Below are 20,028 nucleotides of genomic sequence, written 5' to 3'. Positions count from 1 at the left end.
GTTATACCCTGACATATCAATACATCCCAGTCTCTTTCCCCTTCTTGAGTTGTGCTGAAATTGCTTAACAAGACACAGTCCATTTTGATGATGTTATATCTAGGAGTAAGTACCTTTATGTTATGTGTAGGAGTAAGTACCTTTATGTCATATCTAGGAGTAAGTACCTTAATGTTACATGTAGGAGTAAGTACCTTTATGTCATATCTAGGAGTAAGTACCTTTGTGTTATATCTATGAGGGGTCTATATTACGTGATTGAAAATTCAGATGTTCGAACATGTAATGATCGACCCCACCTGAGTGAAATGGCAGAATGTCAAACACGTAAATGAAAATCTCCGTAAGAGGAGATTTCCGTATACTGCAATGTAGTGCAGTCTCGGAGTTGGTATATTTAAGTAGCGAGAGGTGTGGGGGTGCAGGGGGGCCTGCCCCCCTGCATAAAGCAGTTTAATGGTTTGTTTGGGTTTTTGTTAATTTTTTCCATCCGTTCGACATTTTGCCGGTTCGCTCTACTGGGGTCAATCATTACATGTTCGAACATCTGAATTTTCAATCACGTAATATAGACCCATCTGTGAGTAAGTACCTTTATGTTATATCTAGGAATAAGTACCTTTATGTTATATCAAGGAGTAAGTACCTTTATGTCATATCTAGGAATAAGTACCTTTATGTCATATCTAGGAGTAAGTAACTTTATGTCATATCTATGAGTAAGTACATTTATGTCATATCTAGGAGTAAGTACCTTTATGTCGTATCTAGAAGTAAGCACCTTTATGTTATATCTAGGAGTAAGTACCTTAATGTTATATCTAACAGTAAGTACCTTAATGTTATATCTAGGAGTAAATATTTATGTCATATCTAGGAGTAAGTACTTCAATGTTACATGTAGGAGTAAGTGTCTTTATGTCATATCTAGGAGTAAGTAACTTTTATGTTATATCAAGGAGTAAGTACCTTTATGTCATATCTATGAGTAAGTACATTTATATCATATCTAGGAGTAAGTACTTTTATGTTGTATCTAGGAGTAAGCACCTTTATGTTATATCGAGGAGTAAGTACCCTAATGTTATATCTAACAGTAAGTACTTAATGTTATATCTAGGAGTAAGTACATTTATGTCATATCTAGGAGTAAGTACCTTTATGTTTCACGTAGGAGTAAGTGCCTTTATGTCATATCTAGGAGTAAGTACCTATATGTCTTATTTAGGAGTAAGTAACTTTATGTTATATCAAGAAGTAAGTACCTTTATGTCATATCTAGGAGTAAGTACCTTAATGTTACATATAGGAGTAAGTACCTTTATGTCATATCTAGGAGTAAGTACTTTTATGTTATATCAAGGAGTAAGTACCTTTATGTCATATCTGGAAATAAGTACCTTTATGTCATATCTAGGAGTAAGTACATTTATGTTAAATCTAGGAGTAAGTGCCTTTATATTATATCAAGGAGTAAGTACCTTTATGTCATATCTAGGAATAAGTACCTTTATGTCATTTCTATGAGTAAGTGCCTTTATGTCATATCTAGGAGTAAGTAACTTTATGTCATATCTATGAGTAAGTACATTTATGTCATATCTAGGAGTAAGCACCTTTATGTTATATGCAGGAGTAAGTACCTTAATGTAACAGTAAGTACCTTAATGTTATATCTAGGAGTAAGTACCTTTATGTCATATCTAGGAGTAAGTACCGTTATATTATCTCAAGGAGTAAGTACCTTTATGTCATATCTAGGAGTAAGTACCTTTATGTTATATCAAGGAGTAAGTACCTTTATGTCATATCTAGGAATAAGTACCTTTATGTCATTTCTAGAAGTACCTTTATGTTATATCAAGGAGTAAGTACCTTTATGTCATATCTAGGAGTAAGTACATTTATGTCATATTTAGGAGTAAGTACCTTTATGTTATATCAAGGAGTAAGTACCTTTATGTCATATCTAGGAGTAAGTACCTTTATGCCATATCTTGGAGTAAGTACCTTATAGGTTCATAGGTTGGTACTGGGCTATCTGCCCGAAGACATATATTAGCTCAGCCACATTGTGCGGTATTCACCGCCCCTTTAGTAGTTCCCTAGACCCTTGTACTAGCAGCTGGTACCCTTGGCCCCTGTCTAGTAGTGCTGTTGGTGTGATCCCCGGTGTGAACTTTCTGTTACCCATCCACTCATCAAGGTTCCTCTTGAAGAGTGATAGTGAGGGGCTCTGTCTTATGTAGATCGGGACCCTGTTCCATAGTAAGGGAAGTCTCTGCGAAGGGAATCTATCCCTCCAGCATGTTCTATTCATTGTTGTGTTGAGGTTTATATCCCTAGAGCGTGTAGCTCAAGTAGATTTGGTTTTGCTAAGATGGAGCATGTTCAACAATTCTGGGTTGGGCATGTCTCTGTATGTTAGACAGAGATCGCCTCTGAGAAAGTGGTATGCAACAGAGAACAGTCTTAGCTTTTTCAATCGTGCTGCATAGGGCAACTGTTTTAGGCCAGTAATCCTCTTGGTTTGGTACCTTTGTGGTCTCTCCAGCTGCTGGAGATGTCTAGCCAGGTACATTCCAATTGGTGCATTGTACTCAATAATGGGTCTGGTAAGGGAAGAGTAGAGGGGCACCATTACATCCTTAGATCTTGATGCGAACCCTTTCGTGATCAGATGGGTCACATAGAAGGATTTTCTAACCACTTTGGCAACATGGTTATCAAAGGAAAGCTGACTATCTACTTGGGTCCCTAGATCCCTTATTTCTTCTTCAGATTTCAGGGGATTACCTCCTATGTTGTAGTTTGCGGGTACTCTGTTTTTTCCAAAGGTGATTACTATGCATTTTTTGCATTTAGCTTGAGACCATGGCTTTGACACCATGCATCAGTCTCATTTAGGCCCTTCTGGAGGATCTCTATGTCGGCCGGAGACTCTATTATAGCACCCAGTTTGCAGTCGTCCACAAACTTAGTCAGCCACAGCCCTTCCATGCTTGCCTGTACTTCTGAGAAGTATATGCCAAACAGGAGGGGCCCCAGGACAGAGTCCTGAGGCACACCACTCATTACTGGTCTGGATTCGGACACAGATCCCGCTACTCTTACTTTATGGGATCTGTCTGAGAGCCAGTTTGCGATCCATCTTGTGACATAAGGGTTTATGCTCAGGCTGGTGAGCTTATCAATAATACCTGAATGGGGAATGGTATCAAATGCTTTAGCAAGGTCAAGGTAAGCCATGTGTACCTCCTTTCCCTTATCTATAGCCAACTGTCTCAAAGAAATCCATCAGGTTCAGGAGGCATGATCTGCCCTTGACGAAGCCGAACTGTGCAGGGTCCAGCGACTGGAGGTTCCCAATCTCTCCATTTATGAGTTCCATAATGATTCACTCCATAGCCTTACAGATCAGACTGGTCAGGCTTATTGGTTGGCAGTTCCCAGGGTCAGTTGTGGCCCCACCCTTGTGTAGCGGGACCACCATTGCCGTGCGCCATTCTATGGGCACATATCCTGTGGAGAGGCTGAGACTGAACAGGATATTAAGATGCGGGGTTAATTCCTTTTGGAGCTCGTGTATGACACAGCCTGGGACACCATCTGGTCCCATGGAGGCAGTGTTTTAGCTTTAGATAGAGCTTTGTTAACCAACGTATCAGGAATAATTGGACTTACGCAATCCCCTAGAATGGTAATAGGCCCTGTAGGTGGTGAGGGGGGGGGGATTTGCACTGAACCTGTCAGCCAAGATGTTGGCAATGTCAGAAGGGTCAGTGTATTTTGTTCCATTTTGTACTAGCTCAGAACAGACCTGAGCATTGCCATTTAGGTTTTTGACATAGCCATAGAAGGCCTTATGGTTATCCTTGGCATCCTTGGCAACTTTCTTTTCAAAATTAGCTTTAGTTGACTTGATGAGGGCCCTCAATTTCTTACTAATGCTGATCAGGGATGATTTTTCTACTTGAGATTTGGCCTTTTTTGTATAAGTCTCCTCCTTTTATTGTAAAGTTTGCTTATGGCCAGGGTCCACCAGACTGGTTTCTTCTTGCTTGAGGAAGGAGTCTTGGCTTTATCTGGGATAGCACGGTCCATGCAATCCTGAAGATGCATATAGAGTGCCTTGGTGTAGGATTCCACATCCTGGATATCATTATCCTTCTGCAAGGGAATAGTGAAGCTTTTCACTTCGGATGCAAGTAGTTTGAAATTTGCTTTGGAAAGGTTTGTGACTATGGTTTCTTTGATTGGGGGAGGTGGAGGAGTGAGGATGTCCAGGGTTATCAGTTTGTGGGCGGATCTGACGAAGGAGGGGGTGATAACGGGTGTGGTACAATGGGCGCCCATATTTGTGATGATTAAATCCAATATGTTGTCCCCTCTAGTGGGGGAACATACTAGTTGTTCAAGGGCATTTGAATTTATAAATTCTATGAATTGCTGAGCATAGGAGTTGGAACATTTGTAGTTCACCCAGTCTATACCAGGGTAGTTGAAATCACCCAAGATTATGGTGTTGGGTAGGACCTTTATATTTTCCAATGTCTCAAGGAATGCAGAGTCAGCATCTTGGGACATGGTGGGCGATCTATAACCGGCTACGACTTGAAATGTGGTTTTGCCTGCTGATAGTTGTGCATGGATGATCTCTGGGGCATCATACTGCACTACAAACCTGGAGATATGGGTATCCTTGATGAATATGGATACACCTCTGCCCTTTGTACTGCGATCTGGTAACTGAGGTCGGAAGGTATGATATGAATTGTAACCTTAATGTTACATGTAGGAGTAAGTACCTTTATGTCATATCTAGGAGTAAGTACCTTTGTGTTATATCTAGGAGTAAGTACCTTTATGTCGTATCTAGGAGTAAGTACCTTTATGTCATATCTAGGAGTAAGTACCTTTGGGTTATATCTAGGAGTACGTACCTTTATGTCGTATCTAGGAGTAAGCACCTTTATGTTATATCAAGGAGTAAGTACCTTAATGTTATATCTAACAGTAAGTACCTTAATGTTATATCTAGGAGTAAGTACATTTATGCCATATCTAGGAGTAAGTACCTTAATGTTACATGTAGGAGTAAGTACCTTTATGTCATATCTAGGAGTAAGTACCATTATGTTATATCAAGAAGTAAGTACCTTTATGTCATATCTAGGAGTAAGTACCTTAATGTTACACATAGGAGTAAGTACCTTTATGTCATATCTAGGAGTAAGTACCTTTATGTTATATCAAGGAGTAAGTACCTTTATGTCATATCTAGGAATAAGTACCTTTATGTCATATCTAGGAGTAAGTAACTTTATGTCATATCTATGAGTAAGTACATTTATGTTATATCAAGGAGTAAGTACCTTTATGTCATATCTAGGAGTAAGTACATTTATGTCATATTTAGGAGTAAGTACCTTTATGTTATATCAAGGAGTAAGTACCTTTATGTCATATCTAGGAGTAAGTACCTTTATGTCATATCTAGGAATAAGTACCTTTGTGTTATATCTAGGAGTAAGTACCTTTATGTCTTATCTAGGAGTAAGTACCTTTATGTCATATCTCAGAGTAAGTACCTTTGTGTTATATCTAGGAGTAAGCACCTTTATGTCTTATCTAGGAGTAAGTACCTTTATGTCATATCTCAGAGTAAGTACCTTTGCGTTATATCTAAGAGTTACTACCTTTATGTCATACCTAGGAGTAAGCACCTTTATGTTATATCTAGGAGTAAGTACTTTTATTGCTTCCACTCCAGATATTAACTTGTGCACAACTTGTAATGCCCTCTCCATCTTCACACTGATATTGACCTTATCAGAAAGCTTTTACAGATACTTACATCTTATTCAATGGCTGCTGATTTCCTGCCACCACAATTTTAGAGAGGTGTGTTTTATCCATCTGTTCTGATAAACTGATATATACTTAAAAAAGCATATCCACCAAACTCTGAAAGTAAGAGGTAATTGTAATTCTATTATATAAGGGTATAAAGGTGGGCATATATGGGCCCATGGAGCTATAGTTCAGCAATATTTGTTAAGACAGGATGGGTCTCATCAATAATATCAATGTATTTTTTAATAATAGAAAAAGGTTCAGCTCATAATCACTTTCTGATTATTTTCTTCCATTACCACCTGCCACTTATTGCATATTAATTTTATTGAAAACAATCCTTTCTGGTTACTTCCATATGAAACTCTATATAGTAGACAGGTAACCTGAGCAACAAACCAAGTTATCCTCCCTATATTGACTGCTGCAGGCTGAGCTGTACAGCTGTGTGTGCTACCATTGTTTTTTCAGAGAGCTCTAGGGAAGAAGATAGCTGAAAAAAGCTGATTTTATCAGTCTTACATGGCAGCTGAGAAACTAGCTACTGTGACATTATAACTTACACTGTTGGGATTCAGGAAAATGACTTGTAATGAAGAATATTTACTCAGTCACAGATTAATGGGATAAGAGTTTGAGAGCTATGATAAATAACCTTCACGCCTCATATTTAATATTTCACCTTATCTGCTATGAGTATATAAGAACAAATCTGTTGTTAACAACAAATGTAAAGTAAAGGGGTACAACATGACGTTAATGGGGCTAGACAATGTGAAGAAACATAAGGATAAATTATTAAAAGAAAGCATAGTGAGACAAGTAACTAGAGTGTCAAACTTAAAATTATATTGCACCAGCTAGGAGAAATCCTAATAAACTAAACAACATACTAAGTCTGAGATTAAATGACTTTATATAAAAATGAGATAATTAAGGGCAGACTAAACATAGGTAGCATAGTTCTCAACCTCTTAGGGCAAAAAAATAGACAAAGACAAAAATAACTGGGGGGGGCAAATTTTAAGTATTGCTCTTAAAAACTCAAAAAGTTGCTAGAATAAAGGTTTTGTTACCATGCATTTTCTAAAGCATATGAAGTCTGAAACTCTAATGCCTGTCATTATTTAGTGAATTCTATCCTTACTGATTTGCCACAAAAATCGAGAAAACAAATTTTATGAGGAACATACTCAAAATATGAGGCAAAACTTTGGACATTCCGTGAAAATCTGGACAGTTGAGAGGTATGATAGGTAACAGACTCTAGGAACCAGCTACTCTTTGGGTCCTCTAAGGTACTTCTTTATGGAGATGGTTGTAGGGCTATGGAATGAACTATCAGAAGGGGTGTTAATCAGGGAATCCACTAAGCCAATCAGAGGAATTTAGGACAGGTGAGATAGGTATGGTGAAGGGAGAGATGAAATTAATACAGGAAGTTAAATGGTCTTAAAGGACACACCCCACTCAGAAATCTGTATCATTTTGTCATCAAGCAAATGTACTAAACTTCTCATGCTCACCGCATAAACACAAACTAGCCTAGAAAAGGATAGCATCATTTGCTTCAAGTTTATATAAAAGATCTCACTGCTGTGAAGCCTTAAACAAGTTTACCTAGTTGTAATTACCATATTTACTGAACTTTTACTAACGATGGCTCACAATCTGTTATACTTTGAGATACTGTCCTGGAATACCCTTCAGGTCTACTTTGTTCAACAGTCACTATATTAGTCTAAGTTAAGCCATCTAGCAAAAGGCAAGACTCAACCTATACTGTTTGTACAGCCAATGGAATAAACTCCTGCTTACCATACGGAAATTTGCCTTTGAAACAGAGCTTCAAAGTGGCCATCAAGTCTAACCTAGCTATTTAGAATTAATGGAATGGTGGAGTGTTTTTATTTCCTTTTCTTGACTGGGTTAGGGCCATTAGGAATGCAGCCTACTTTTCGTGGACAGACCTGAGGTGGCATTTATACACATGGCTGAAATTTGACCAGAACATCAGAGAAACCGCTCAACTCTTTAATATGTTATTTTTCTCAGTAGGTACTGAGAGATTTTTTCTTGCCCCTCTCACAAAGACACAGACTTATCATTTAATTCATTGGCCTGACCTTTCCCCACATTCATCATCATTTTTCTCACAGTCAACATCTCTCATCTTCCCAATTATTATTGCAATCCTTGTAATTCATAAGTTTTACTCTTCTTCCCACCTTCCTCCCATCTTCCTCTCCTTCATCTTTTCTGTCATATTTACTATATCATCTATGCATTTATATATATATATATATATATATATATATATATATATATATATATATATATATATATATATGGGTCTGGTTAATTTTGCTGAAAGCACACTTCACCGAATTTTATTTCAGCAAGAACAAATTGCTGAAACCACAAATCGCGAAAAACTCATTTCGACGAATTTCATTTCACCGAAAATAGTAGTGGTGGTGTATATGCCCTGTTCCCCACAGTAGTGCAACCCTGGAGTTATAATATATAGTTGGGGGCAAAGCCCCCCACATTGGGCTGTGTGGGAGGCGTTGCCCCCCACCTAGCTTGTTTTATACTATGCAGGATCTATTAATAGGGCAAGTAAGTACTTTTTTATCAAACTAGGTGGGGAGCTGCACCCCCCACAACCCCCAAAGTGGGGGCTGTGCCCTCCACACACACCCCTAACTATATAGTCTAACTTCAGAGTCGCAGCACTGTGGGGAACAGGGTATATACACTGCCACTAATATTTTCGGTGAAATTAAATTTGGCGAAATGAGTTTTCAGTGATTTGTGCTTTCAGTGATTTGGTCTTTGTAAAATAACTTTCGACGAAATGTGCTTTCAGTGAAATATATATGTATAATTTATTTATTTATTTGATTGCATTTGCCAAGTACAATACTAATTTACGTGTTGATTTTGATATACATTGAATTTCCAAATACAGCATTTAGTACTTTGGTGTAGCGGTTTAACTCTATGTTTTGCTAGTCTTAGGCCTCATAGAGTCCTTTTGTTTGATTCCACAGTCTCCATTTACCTACAGTGTGACCCTGAGCAAGTCAGTTAACCAGACATTGCTCCTTGGCTGCCCCTGAAAAAAGGACTGTGTGGATTTACTTGACTAACAAATGAAATTATTATTAGCAAACTCATGTTCTGTTCTCAGTGTGATAATAAACTTACTAAACTGCTGATTTTGTTTTTACTGAGGTCTTATATCATTAATAATGAACCAAAAAGGAGAATTAGCTCAAACACCCGCGGTAGTGGTGCTGCGGTAGCATTGTCGCCTCACAGCAAGACATTGTCGCATTCAATTCTCAGCTAGAGCGTCTTCTGTGTGGAGGCATGCATGAATGGGCATGCCTTCATTGAAGGTTGTGCATCAGGGCTGGTAACGACACGTAAAAATCCCCTACCAAACATTAGTGGACCGGAGTTCCGCTGTGGCGACCCCTAACCAGGATAAGCCGAAAGACACAACAACAAGTAAAGCACTTGCTTTACATGTAAGATTTAGTAGGACTGATACCCACATTCTCCATACCTAGGTTTTGGAAACGTGGCATAATGGTTAAGGTACTTACTTTACAGACACAAAGTACAGGGTTAGATTCTCAAATGGCATAACTGGCTGAATTTAAAATGACCCACAAGCGCAGTTAGCCAAGTACGAACCTATGAAAAATAAACATACTGCTGCCACTATGCAGATACCATATATACATATACACTTGCACTCTCTGTATATTCTTTTATGTATAGTATTTTCTGTGAGTGAGAAACCCGCGGTAGTGGTGCTGCAGTAGCGTTGTCGCCTCACAGCAACACGTCGTGTTCGATTCTCAGCTAGAACATCTTCTGTGTGGAGGCATGCGTGAATGGGCGTGCCTTTGTTGTAGGTTGTGCGTCAGGGCTGGTAACTCGGCACGTAAAAATCCACTACCAAACATTAGCAGACCTGAGTTCTGCTGTGGCGACCCCTAATCGGGATAAGCCAAAAGACAAAACAAATGTAGACTTTGTGATGGAAAATCATATGTGATTAATGGTTTTCTAATGGTTTTCTCCACAAGAAGCCACAGAGCTGGGTGGTTTCCTGGTCAACAAAATTAAATAAAATTGTGGCCAGTGGTTCTGTGCCACGCAAATATTGGGTGTTTATATATATATATATATATATATATATATATATATATATATATATATATATATACATAAACACACACACACACACACACACACACACACACACACACACACACACACACACACACACACACACACACACACACACACACACACACAGACACACACGTGTGTATGTGTGTGTGTGTGTGTGTGTGTGTGTGTGTGTGTGTGTGTGTGTATATATATATATATATATATATATATATATATATATATATATATATATATATATATATATATATATATATATATATATATATATAAATATATATAATATAGATATGTGTGTGCATGTATTTATGTGTATTTATATATACATATCAGAGACCAAAACAGACGGTTGACAGATGTGTGACAGCAACATTTCCAGGGGTTGAAAAATATGCTCTTTCCTCATTATTGTGCTGCCTTGATGTTAGTACAGAACCAGGACATGCAATCACCTATGCCATGGATCTTTATGGTCATTTAGATCAATGCTTTGATAGGACTGTGTTGCCGCCACCAGGACCAAACACAGCAGTAAATTCAATAATCCCTTCCTCCTGGCAGTCCACAGATATAAATAACTTTACAGCAGAAGGAAGAAACTGCTTGAATTACCTTGTAGGGTTAGAACTGCTTATCATATTAATAATATCAAATGCCTCACTAAAACTTTAAGGGCAACTGTTAAGACAGGCAAAGACCCCAATGAATATAGTCTTTCTTCTGAGGCTAAAGACTGAGGATAATTATAGGTCCTTCTTCAGCTATCTTAGAAAAATATGGAAGAATTCACATCACTGCTCAGATCTTATATTTAATGATAGCTCCTATTCAAGTCGTAATGACAACAAAATATTGGCTAGCAAGTTTTTTGCAAACTTCTCCCTCTAAACTATCATCCCACTCCAAACATGCCAGTGACACCCCACTATCTCCAAGGACCATATTTTTCAACTGCTCTCCAAAACCAAAAATACATCTTCAATGTGTCCCAACAACATTTCAGGTAGTCTTATAAACAGTGTCAAGCTGATCCCATCCTTACATTGCTCAACCTGTCCTTGCCACAGGTTGTGTTTCCGAACAATGGCACACTGTGGTATTGATGCCCATTCATAAAGGTGGTCACACCACTGCCCCAAGCTACTATAGATCCATTAGCCTTCTTAGTCTTGTATGCAAAGCCATGGAACACATCATCACTGACCTTATAAATCAGGATATTAAGAATTTAATCAGGTTTACTCATAACAATTCAGATTTATTAAGGGCAGGTCATGTCTCTTCAATCTTTTAAACTTCTTGGAAAGGTCCCACTATGTTGTCAATGGTCAAACTTTTTAAACTGCCTACCTGGATCTAGCAAAAGCATTTGATACCATACCACACAATGGAATTATAAAGAACCTACTAGCCTTAAACATAGATCTTTATGTTCTAATACAGATTATAAACAGACTCAAGGACAGAACGCATGTTTTCAGGGTCCTTGATGTCTCCTGAGATAAGGGAAAAGTGATTAGTGGAACTGCCAATGAACCCCCTACTTTCTGGCATTTATTTATCTGATCTCAACACTGACAGAAAGGATCGCTGGCTGACTGAGTTCACCAGTAATTGCAAGTTGCGAATAGTTGTCAAATCAACAAATGATACAAATTCCCTTTGAAAAGAAATGTCACACATTAACTCATGGTGCACTGAGAAAGGGTTCAAACTAAATGCTGAGGACTGCAGTATCATCTCCTTCAGAAAACAACAAATTGCAACCACTTACTGCATAAATGAGACCTGGGCAGCACTACGATAGAAGGCTCCCTCTCCTTTGATAATCATGTAATGACCATAATCAGGAATACCGTCGATATATCACAATTAATCATCAAGGGCATCTCTTCTAAAAGCAAGAAAATTATTGTTCCTCAGTAGTCTGCCCTGGTTAATCCCATTAAAAATATAATGCACTCATTGGCATGTATCTCTGTAGACATAACAAAATATTAAAAAGACCACAGAGGTTCCTGAAAAAAGAATCTCAAGATTCAAACATCTTAGCTATCAGGAAAGGCTTGAGTCTCTCCACATTTACTCAGTGTCATGTAGAGTCCTGAGTGGAGACCTATACTTTGCTTTCCATGCCTTCAGGGATCCCATTGTTTAAGACCTCCTTTTTGTCAATGTGTCATATAATGCAGCCAACACTAGAAGGAGAGATCTGAATCTATAACAGGGAATAAACAAATGCAACTAAATAGAGAGATAATTTCATCACCCAGGAGCACCCCCTTTGCTCCCCTTGTTCTGGAATAGACACCTCTCCTTCTCTGTCTTCAAACATTGTTTACATAATTTAATAGATACTATAAAATACACTTCAGGACTTACACTCATCCCCAACCTTGAAAAAGCTAGTAGAGATTGGGGGACGCTATTGGCGAGGCTCACATGGCTTTTGGTCTAACAGTGTTGTATTTCCTGTGATTCCTGTGCATCCACTTGAACTAAAATCAACTCAGGTAGATGGGATCTTAGATTAATGTCTCATCTGAGGGATGACACACTCAGGGGTGCAGAACCCCTTTGATGCCACACTGCATTATTAGTACTGAACAATCAGTCATCTGATCTTCTAACATCAAAGGCAAGTGTGTTACCTGTTGAGCCACTGATCCTTCACCTTAAATTGAGCTTTGACACAACACTAACTGAATTTTCTAAATTGCGCAGGGACCCCTGCCATTTACAATGGCGGTCTTGTCCAGTAGTGAATGACTGCTAAACCCAAACACTGTCATTCTTAACTGTACCCATGCAATTAATGCATGTAGTGCAACCCATGCAATTAATGCATGCAATGCAACCCATGCATTTAATGCGTGCAATGCAACCCATGCATTTAATGGCTGTAGCCTTACATATGGTCTGAGAAAACATATGGTCTGTGAAAGACCCCTTACCAGCATTGCTTGGAGCACAAACAACATGGTGCAGTCTGTTAATCATCAGGTAGAGAAGATGTGCGGTGCAATTATTGGTTCCCTGACCCCTCCTATATGGTTATCCCAGTCAAATATTCACAATACAAATCAGTGGAATCTGACCAAGTCCAAGTCATTGATGCTGCTTCATTAAATTATATTTATATGTTACTTAGCATGCTCTAGATTCTTTACCTTGTAATAACTTGGGTACAGTAGTTAATTCAGTCCCTTATGTCTCACATTCCCTTCATTACCATCAGCTCCAAATATGCAGACACCCTCCATCCAGCTCCTTCAGCTTAATGTAGAAGGGATGGCGACTGGCAGAATCTTCCATTCATTAAGAAAGTTCACTACTCACTAATAACTGCGGAGATGGATGTGTATGCAGCACCCACAGAGAGGTCCAGTTTCTACATGCAGTGGCAGGGTAAGTTTTGTCACCCCGTAGTTGAATTACATCTTATAAGAGGGTGTGAAGTAGCAGAAGTGATATGGATTTATGTTCACAAGCTGGTAGGGATCAGGGTGGGAGCATCTAGATAGAATTAACTATTTTTAACATTAGTTGATATTAGGGAAAAAGATGTATCAAAAAATATTGGTCAATATCTTAATATCTTATAAGGTATGTAAATTCTCTGACTGGTAAAGGGCTTTCAAGTGTGTTCTGTATCTAAGAAGGTAAATGACATCTCATTATTTTTTTTTTGTAGTTTACATTCAGTGCATTATTAAAGGTTTGCAGTAAGGGCTGACAATAAATGAAAAACATCTGCAATAAACAAAGACGCAGTTCAACTTTTGATTTTACTGGCAGTGTCTTTTTCCAGTTATTGATTTTGGAGACAGGGCAGAAAAGTTATTTAATAAGGTATCGTTTCTCTTGGGGAGGATGGGCATAATGATATAGGCATTAACATCCCAGACAGAAGGTACAAGGTTTGATTCTGCCCTCTGATTATTGGCTAAGCTCATAATAGACTGCAGACTGATAGCCTAGTATTTACCTAGGAACCCAAGCTATTTCCATATGACAGGAAGCACACTTTGAGGTACAACTATTTTTACTGAAATCCATATGACTGATACACGATCCACTACAAATACCCGAGTATAACAGTTCTGCTGTGTTTCCTGTTTGTATAACTAAGCATAAGTCAGATTTTGATAGTGGTATATTAATAAGTTCTTCACAACATCTACTGAACTCCAGGCTTTCTTTTCTGTTGATACTGATCTAGATTAGCAAAAGACAGCCAGAGTGGTGGTTTTGTGTCACGGAGGCGGAACTAGCTCAGAAATTCTTTAAAACAAACAATATTTGTTTCAGATATAATCACATTTTTATCATGGAAGAGAGGATCTCTAACTTCTGCGCCAACATTTACATGTTATCAGAGGTGTGCATGAAAATGTATGTTTCTCATTTACTTTCAAAAATGTCGGGTCATATCTGATATAAATATTCTTTGTTTATTTTAATATCAGTTGCCATACAATCATTCTCTCTCTCTTTCTCTCAAGTTGTTTATTAGGCTTATGGCTCCTTTTAGCCTGAATCAGGCCTAGTCTTGTCACAGTTCGCATTTGGTTCATTTTTATTCATTTACCTCCAATTAAATTTAGTACCTTTCTTACGATTTGCAGCCAAAAACAAAGCCATGTCTCTTTTCCCACAACAATTTACCGTATGAAACATCTCAGCAGGAGAGAAATAGACTATTCCAGAACGATTTAAATCTGCAACATGCAAATAAGTCCCAGTTTAACAGCTTTTTAAGAAAACCTGTTCCTGTCTTTCTGCAGATTTGAGCAGCATACCGTGAAGCTAAGGTGGTGCTTTTTATTTATTACTTAAATTGATATGTGTTAACATGGAATAATCCACTGGTTCAGGATTATCCCATCTTCAAAGGCAGTCTGTGTCAAACTTGTAGAAAAATGCCTTAGTGCATTAAGGGTCAAATTACAACCACACAATTACAGAGAAAGCCCACTGCTTAGGTACTGTTAGAATTTAATATTTTCTTTTCACTTTATGATTTTTAGTAGCACATTACAAATTTAAGGGTCAAGCTAAACAGTCAAGCTGCAAAACAGAGAAGCAACTAAAGTTACTTTTTAGAAAAGAGCTGGACCAAACAGAGAGATTATTATATAAAATCTATATGCAGTTGAGCAGGCCAATGCCTGCAAGTAAGAGAAAAGACAGTAGAAAAGATGTTAGAAACCTTTAACCTTTATCACCCTAAACACATTAATTTCAGAGCATTGATGCCTTCTCGTAAGATGCAATGCAGAGAGGCAGTTTTCTAGTTTTTGACTATTATGTTAACAAATCAAACCTAACAAGCCTTCAGTAAACAGTTTAATGGAGTATCGCAGTATGTTTGATACGAGATGGGGAGAAGTACAGATTTGTTAAACATGCCAGGAAAATTCCCTGCTTCTTTGAAGTTCATTGGGATTTTCATTTTCCACCTGAAATGCCATCAGAACAGGGTGGTAGAATGGCAGCTTGACATCTCATCTGGAAGAAGGCACCTCCAGAATGTTACTGCTCCCATCACCTGCTAGCTAAACCTCAGTGTCCATATTGGAATTGTATTCTCAGTACTTAGAGTGCTAATACATACCTTTCAACTGTCCAGATTTTTGTAGAATGTCCAGAATTTTGCCTCATATTTTTGGTCTGTACCTCATAAAATTTGTAGTTTTTCTGGCAAATCTGTGGGGGTTGAATTTACTTAGTAATGACAAGCATTTGAGTTTCAAACTTCATATTCCTTAGAAAATGCAAGTTGAAATAAATCCTATTATTCTGGCAACTTGTTAAATTTATAATAGCATTTTTTAAAAATTCTCTTTATTTTTGGGCATTCTTTTATTTTATTTTTTTTTTCAGATTTCATGCACTAAGAGGTTGAGAGGTATGGTTGAATAGAACATGTAGCTTTCTGGTTTCTATGCAACACAGATTACTTTTGACACTACAGAGTTTTGTAGCAAGGGTGAGCATATTTTGGTTTGTGAATAAGGCAACTTCATTTTTAAACTAAGAGGAGGACTAGCAATTATTGTAGCCATCTATTTTAGCTCCTTTGACTATGTAATCAATCGTCGCTTTCTGTTTCTTCTGATTATTATGTTTTTGCATATAATACTGAAATATGTTCCTACCACTCCTTTTTGGAAGGAGAAAGTAGAGTGATCCTATTAAGTCAGTAGGGCATACGGAAGCTGCACTGTATTTACTCAACCTGTTTCACTTTACATTGTCCAGATCAGGCGGTTTATTTCATGCCCTCCTCTGTGTATTTATGTTTATTCTAGTGCCTTGTTTTTTTTTTTTCTTATCTTCTGAACTAATTCTGCACACTGAAAAGCCTATTATATTAATGCAGGCTTGTCTCCAAATTTGTAGTGATGATTTTTTTATTGAGATGTGTATTATCCGTTACATCCTTCTTTTCATTGCTTGCTTGCTAAATGAAATATTTACCAAATGGTAGAACAGACACAAAAGTTGCCAAGTAAAATAGCATATTAGTTTTAGGTGAAGACATTCAAAATTGGTGTTTTACATTTTAACTGCATAGTGTAACTTAAGTTCCCTAACGCTCTCACCTTGCCCCCAAGTATAGGGTGTCTGATAGTAATTAATCTGTTTAAAAATAAAAATAAGTAATTATCTGAACAGATTTAATTCTAATGTGACTTCCCTCTTTTAAGAAAACATGCTGTAGCAAAAAATAAATAAATAACAGCTTATCTACTAAATATGAAAAATAGATTCAGAAAGATGTTACTAAAAGACAGGTTATTCACCCAAAAAAGTATATTCCCTTACTGTATTTGTCGCTTCTCTCTCTTATTCCTTCAACTTTTCCATCAGGAAGTATCCTCAGAAAGTAGCCACCATTACAGCAGTAGAGGAGTTTTGGTTTCTTGTAGTTTCCTTGAGGCAGACTAAACTTTTCGATCAAGGCCATGAAAGTAGTCACATTCCCTTCAGCCATCTTTCAGCCTGTACCAGCAACAGGGCCTCACTCTGTAAGAAATTCAACAGCTACGTGAGAGTCTCTGAAGAGCAATACAGTGCTTAATGTTAACATCCACTGTTCTGAAATTATTTGGTATCCAAGCAATCTCAGCCCTGTTGCAAAATCTTGGCAGAAGTGGATTATGCTGTTTACAAAACTTCACAACGTTCAGAAGTGTGACATAGGGGCAAGTAGCTAGCAAACCAGCATTCAGTTAATCACTAGGCTCTGAAGCATGAAGGGACCGTAGAACTTGTAACTCTTAGCCCCTCACATTACTAGATAAAAATATCTTTTACATACTACAGGAAAAACAGTGTGACGTGATCCCAAAGTTTTTTTTTTTCAAGCTGTTCGCAAAACAGAAGGTATACGAAAGCCTTTAACAATGTAATCACATAAAGTACATTTTTAACTAATAGTAGGCTGTCAGCTGTCTCTCTTGTTTCACATTACATCACTTTTCCCTATTTTTACCTCGTATTTCAATCTCTTTTAAATCCAGTTATAATTCAGCACAGGTTACATGCACCCTCCTGTTGCCTGATTTTTTATTTTTAATTTCTTGTCTTTCTGCCCTTGTACTATGGCTGCCTAAGAACCGTGATGGGAAAATGAAAGGCACTGATATAGAATTTTGAATCATCTGCTAAAACATAACACTTTTCCCCATTCTTTGTCTGAGTAGGAGGCTTCTTTCTTGATTTGGCAAAGAGCCCCACCGAGTGGTGGGGTGTGGTGTGTGTGTGTGGTCAGTGACCTTGGTTGTATATAAAAGTGGAGGAGGTAAGTTCGAGCCATTTTTGTTCACTTTTTAAACAAACCATTACTGAAGCATGTTTAGAAAACTGGCCACGCTAAGCATTCTTAACAACCATCCACTTGTAGTCATAAATGGTTTTTAATGCCCTTACATTTTGCATAGCTGTCTGGCTATATCAGCTCCAGTTTATAGGGGAGGGGGCAGAGCACAGCAGTAGCCCAAAACATCATAAAAAATAAAAGTTGCTCCTTTTCATTTCTGCAAATGGATGATGTCTTAAAGTTTGCTCTGTGCTTTAAGTACCATAGACATTAATGGCAAAATTGTTGTGTATCATCACAGCTTTGTGCTGTCATTATGAATATCCATCACTGCTTTTTATTTCTCTCTGCTTTTTATTTCACTCATTGTTTATTCTGTGTACAAGATTAAAACAAATATATTATTTTGAGTTGGTAACCTGCAGGAACCTGTGGTGCACCTGCACATCTTAACACTACAGTGCCAGCTCATAATATGCATTCAGATAGAGCTGCAATACTTGAAACTTTTAGTTCCTGCTTCATTTGTGTCAGTCTTATACAAAGGTTAACCAATAAACAAACAAACAAATAAATAAATACATTTGTTAATATGAGTCTTGCAAAGGGATGTACATGCACAAGTAAGTATATGTCCTCTGCCACACATAGACTACAGTTTCCCTAAAAGAAAGAACATGCGCTCATAAAAAAGCTTGGTGTTATCACTATTCCAGCAGATACATACTGCACACTTCATTGCACATTTACCCAGCACATATAAACAAATATAGTATCTAACTAGGGCTGGCATTATTGTCTATGAACCACAAGTGGATATCTAAGCACAGTATTTAACATTAGTAACTTAACTCCTGACGAAGGGCTCATGCCAGCTCAAAAGCCTGAGTAATTGCAAAACCTATGTTAGTCCAATAAAAGGTATTCCATCATGTCTGTGTTCCAGTGTGTTTGTGTTGCCTGTAAAACAGTATCATTGAGCCTCCAAAACTGATCTCTTACAATGGCTAAATGGCTATATACACTACAGGTATTAAGCATTATTAAACATTAAACACTAAACATGAAGCAGCTTTTCAGGCAAAACAATAAAGCCCTGAGCAGGGCAAGCTTAGAAAATTGTGAAAAAAATCCACAGATGGCTCAGCACACTTCAGTTCACTTTATTCCGCAGAAACACAGCACATTAACGCTCCACCATACGTTTATGTTTTAAAAATCACTTCCTCGGATGTGGGCTGTTCAAACTACAAGTACTTTTACACCTAAACGGACAGACCTAAAGAAATGGTTACAGGTCAGTTTTTCAATGAATTTTCGTGAAAAAGTAGTTAAACCTGCACCAGTTACTGACTCTTACAAAACCAAACTTTATAGACTGCAAAAATTGTTATACAAATGCAAAAGTTTGGATATTGAAAATAGTTATTTAAATGAATGTATAAGTGAAGGAATAGTCCCAAAGGGGCTAAGGGTATTTAAATACCCTAACAATGTGATTGAGGAAGTATATTTCACAAAGACCTTTTAGAAATTTTTAACAGATGTGGGCTAGATATATTAAGATGTATGACTGAAGAAAATGTTAGGATTAAAGCTGAACTGTTTAAAGAGATTAATATTTTAAAAGAATGCATTAAAAATGACTTGATTTTTACAATTCCTGAAGAAAGAATGAAATATGACAATATTTTTATTGACACAAGTAATGAGTGTGATAACTTAAGAGAAAAATAAAAAAGCTAGAAAGGGACCTTAATGAGTATAAAAATAAGGTAAGTTACCTGAACCCAAAGAAGAAGGGAAAAACATGGGGTAACAACAATATGAAAGGAACAACAGATGATGATAACCAGGATAATGCAGTAGTTAGTGAGCGGGTTACAGACTTAGATGATGTCTCCGAATACCCCCCTTGCATAGGTCCAACAGACTAAGGAATAGGGAGGGTTATGAATAACAATATAGGTACACAAATTTTCGGGGGGGAGCAAGAAGGGGGAGGAGGAGGTACTAGGACAACTCAGTACCAACCTCCCCGACTTGGAAAACAATTCCATTCTGCAAGACGAAATGAACCCCTATAGATATACTTTAGAAGGTCAGTCATATTTCCTTAACCAAAGAACATT

The 20,028-nt window shown here is 37.6% G+C and overlaps 1 protein-coding gene across 2 annotated transcripts in view; it reads right to left on the bottom strand.

Annotated features, from left to right (window-relative positions):
• The window catches only part of FGF1 (fibroblast growth factor 1), a 281,773-nt gene extending 264,254 nt beyond the window's left edge, over positions 1-17,519 (bottom strand). Inside the window, exon 1 of one of the 2 annotated variants that reach the window (XM_044069129.1) lies at positions 16,900-17,519. In XM_044069129.1, the coding sequence (XP_043925064.1) occupies positions 16,900-17,068 (169 nt within the window). In that variant the 5' untranslated portion in view covers positions 17,069-17,519. The remainder of the gene's footprint in view (positions 1-16,899) is intronic. The other variant, XM_044069128.1, reaches the window with a different exon arrangement.
• Between the last annotated feature and the right edge of the window lie 2,509 nt (positions 17,520-20,028).

Source organism: Protopterus annectens, chromosome 4.part0 (assembly GCF_019279795.1).
Source record: "Protopterus annectens isolate FY-2018-M chromosome 4.part0, PAN1.0, whole genome shotgun sequence".
NCBI lineage: Eukaryota > Metazoa > Chordata > Ceratodontiformes > Protopteridae > Protopterus > Protopterus annectens.
The sequence above is the reverse complement of the archived record's forward strand: the minus strand, read 5'-3'. Positions and strand labels throughout refer to the sequence as shown.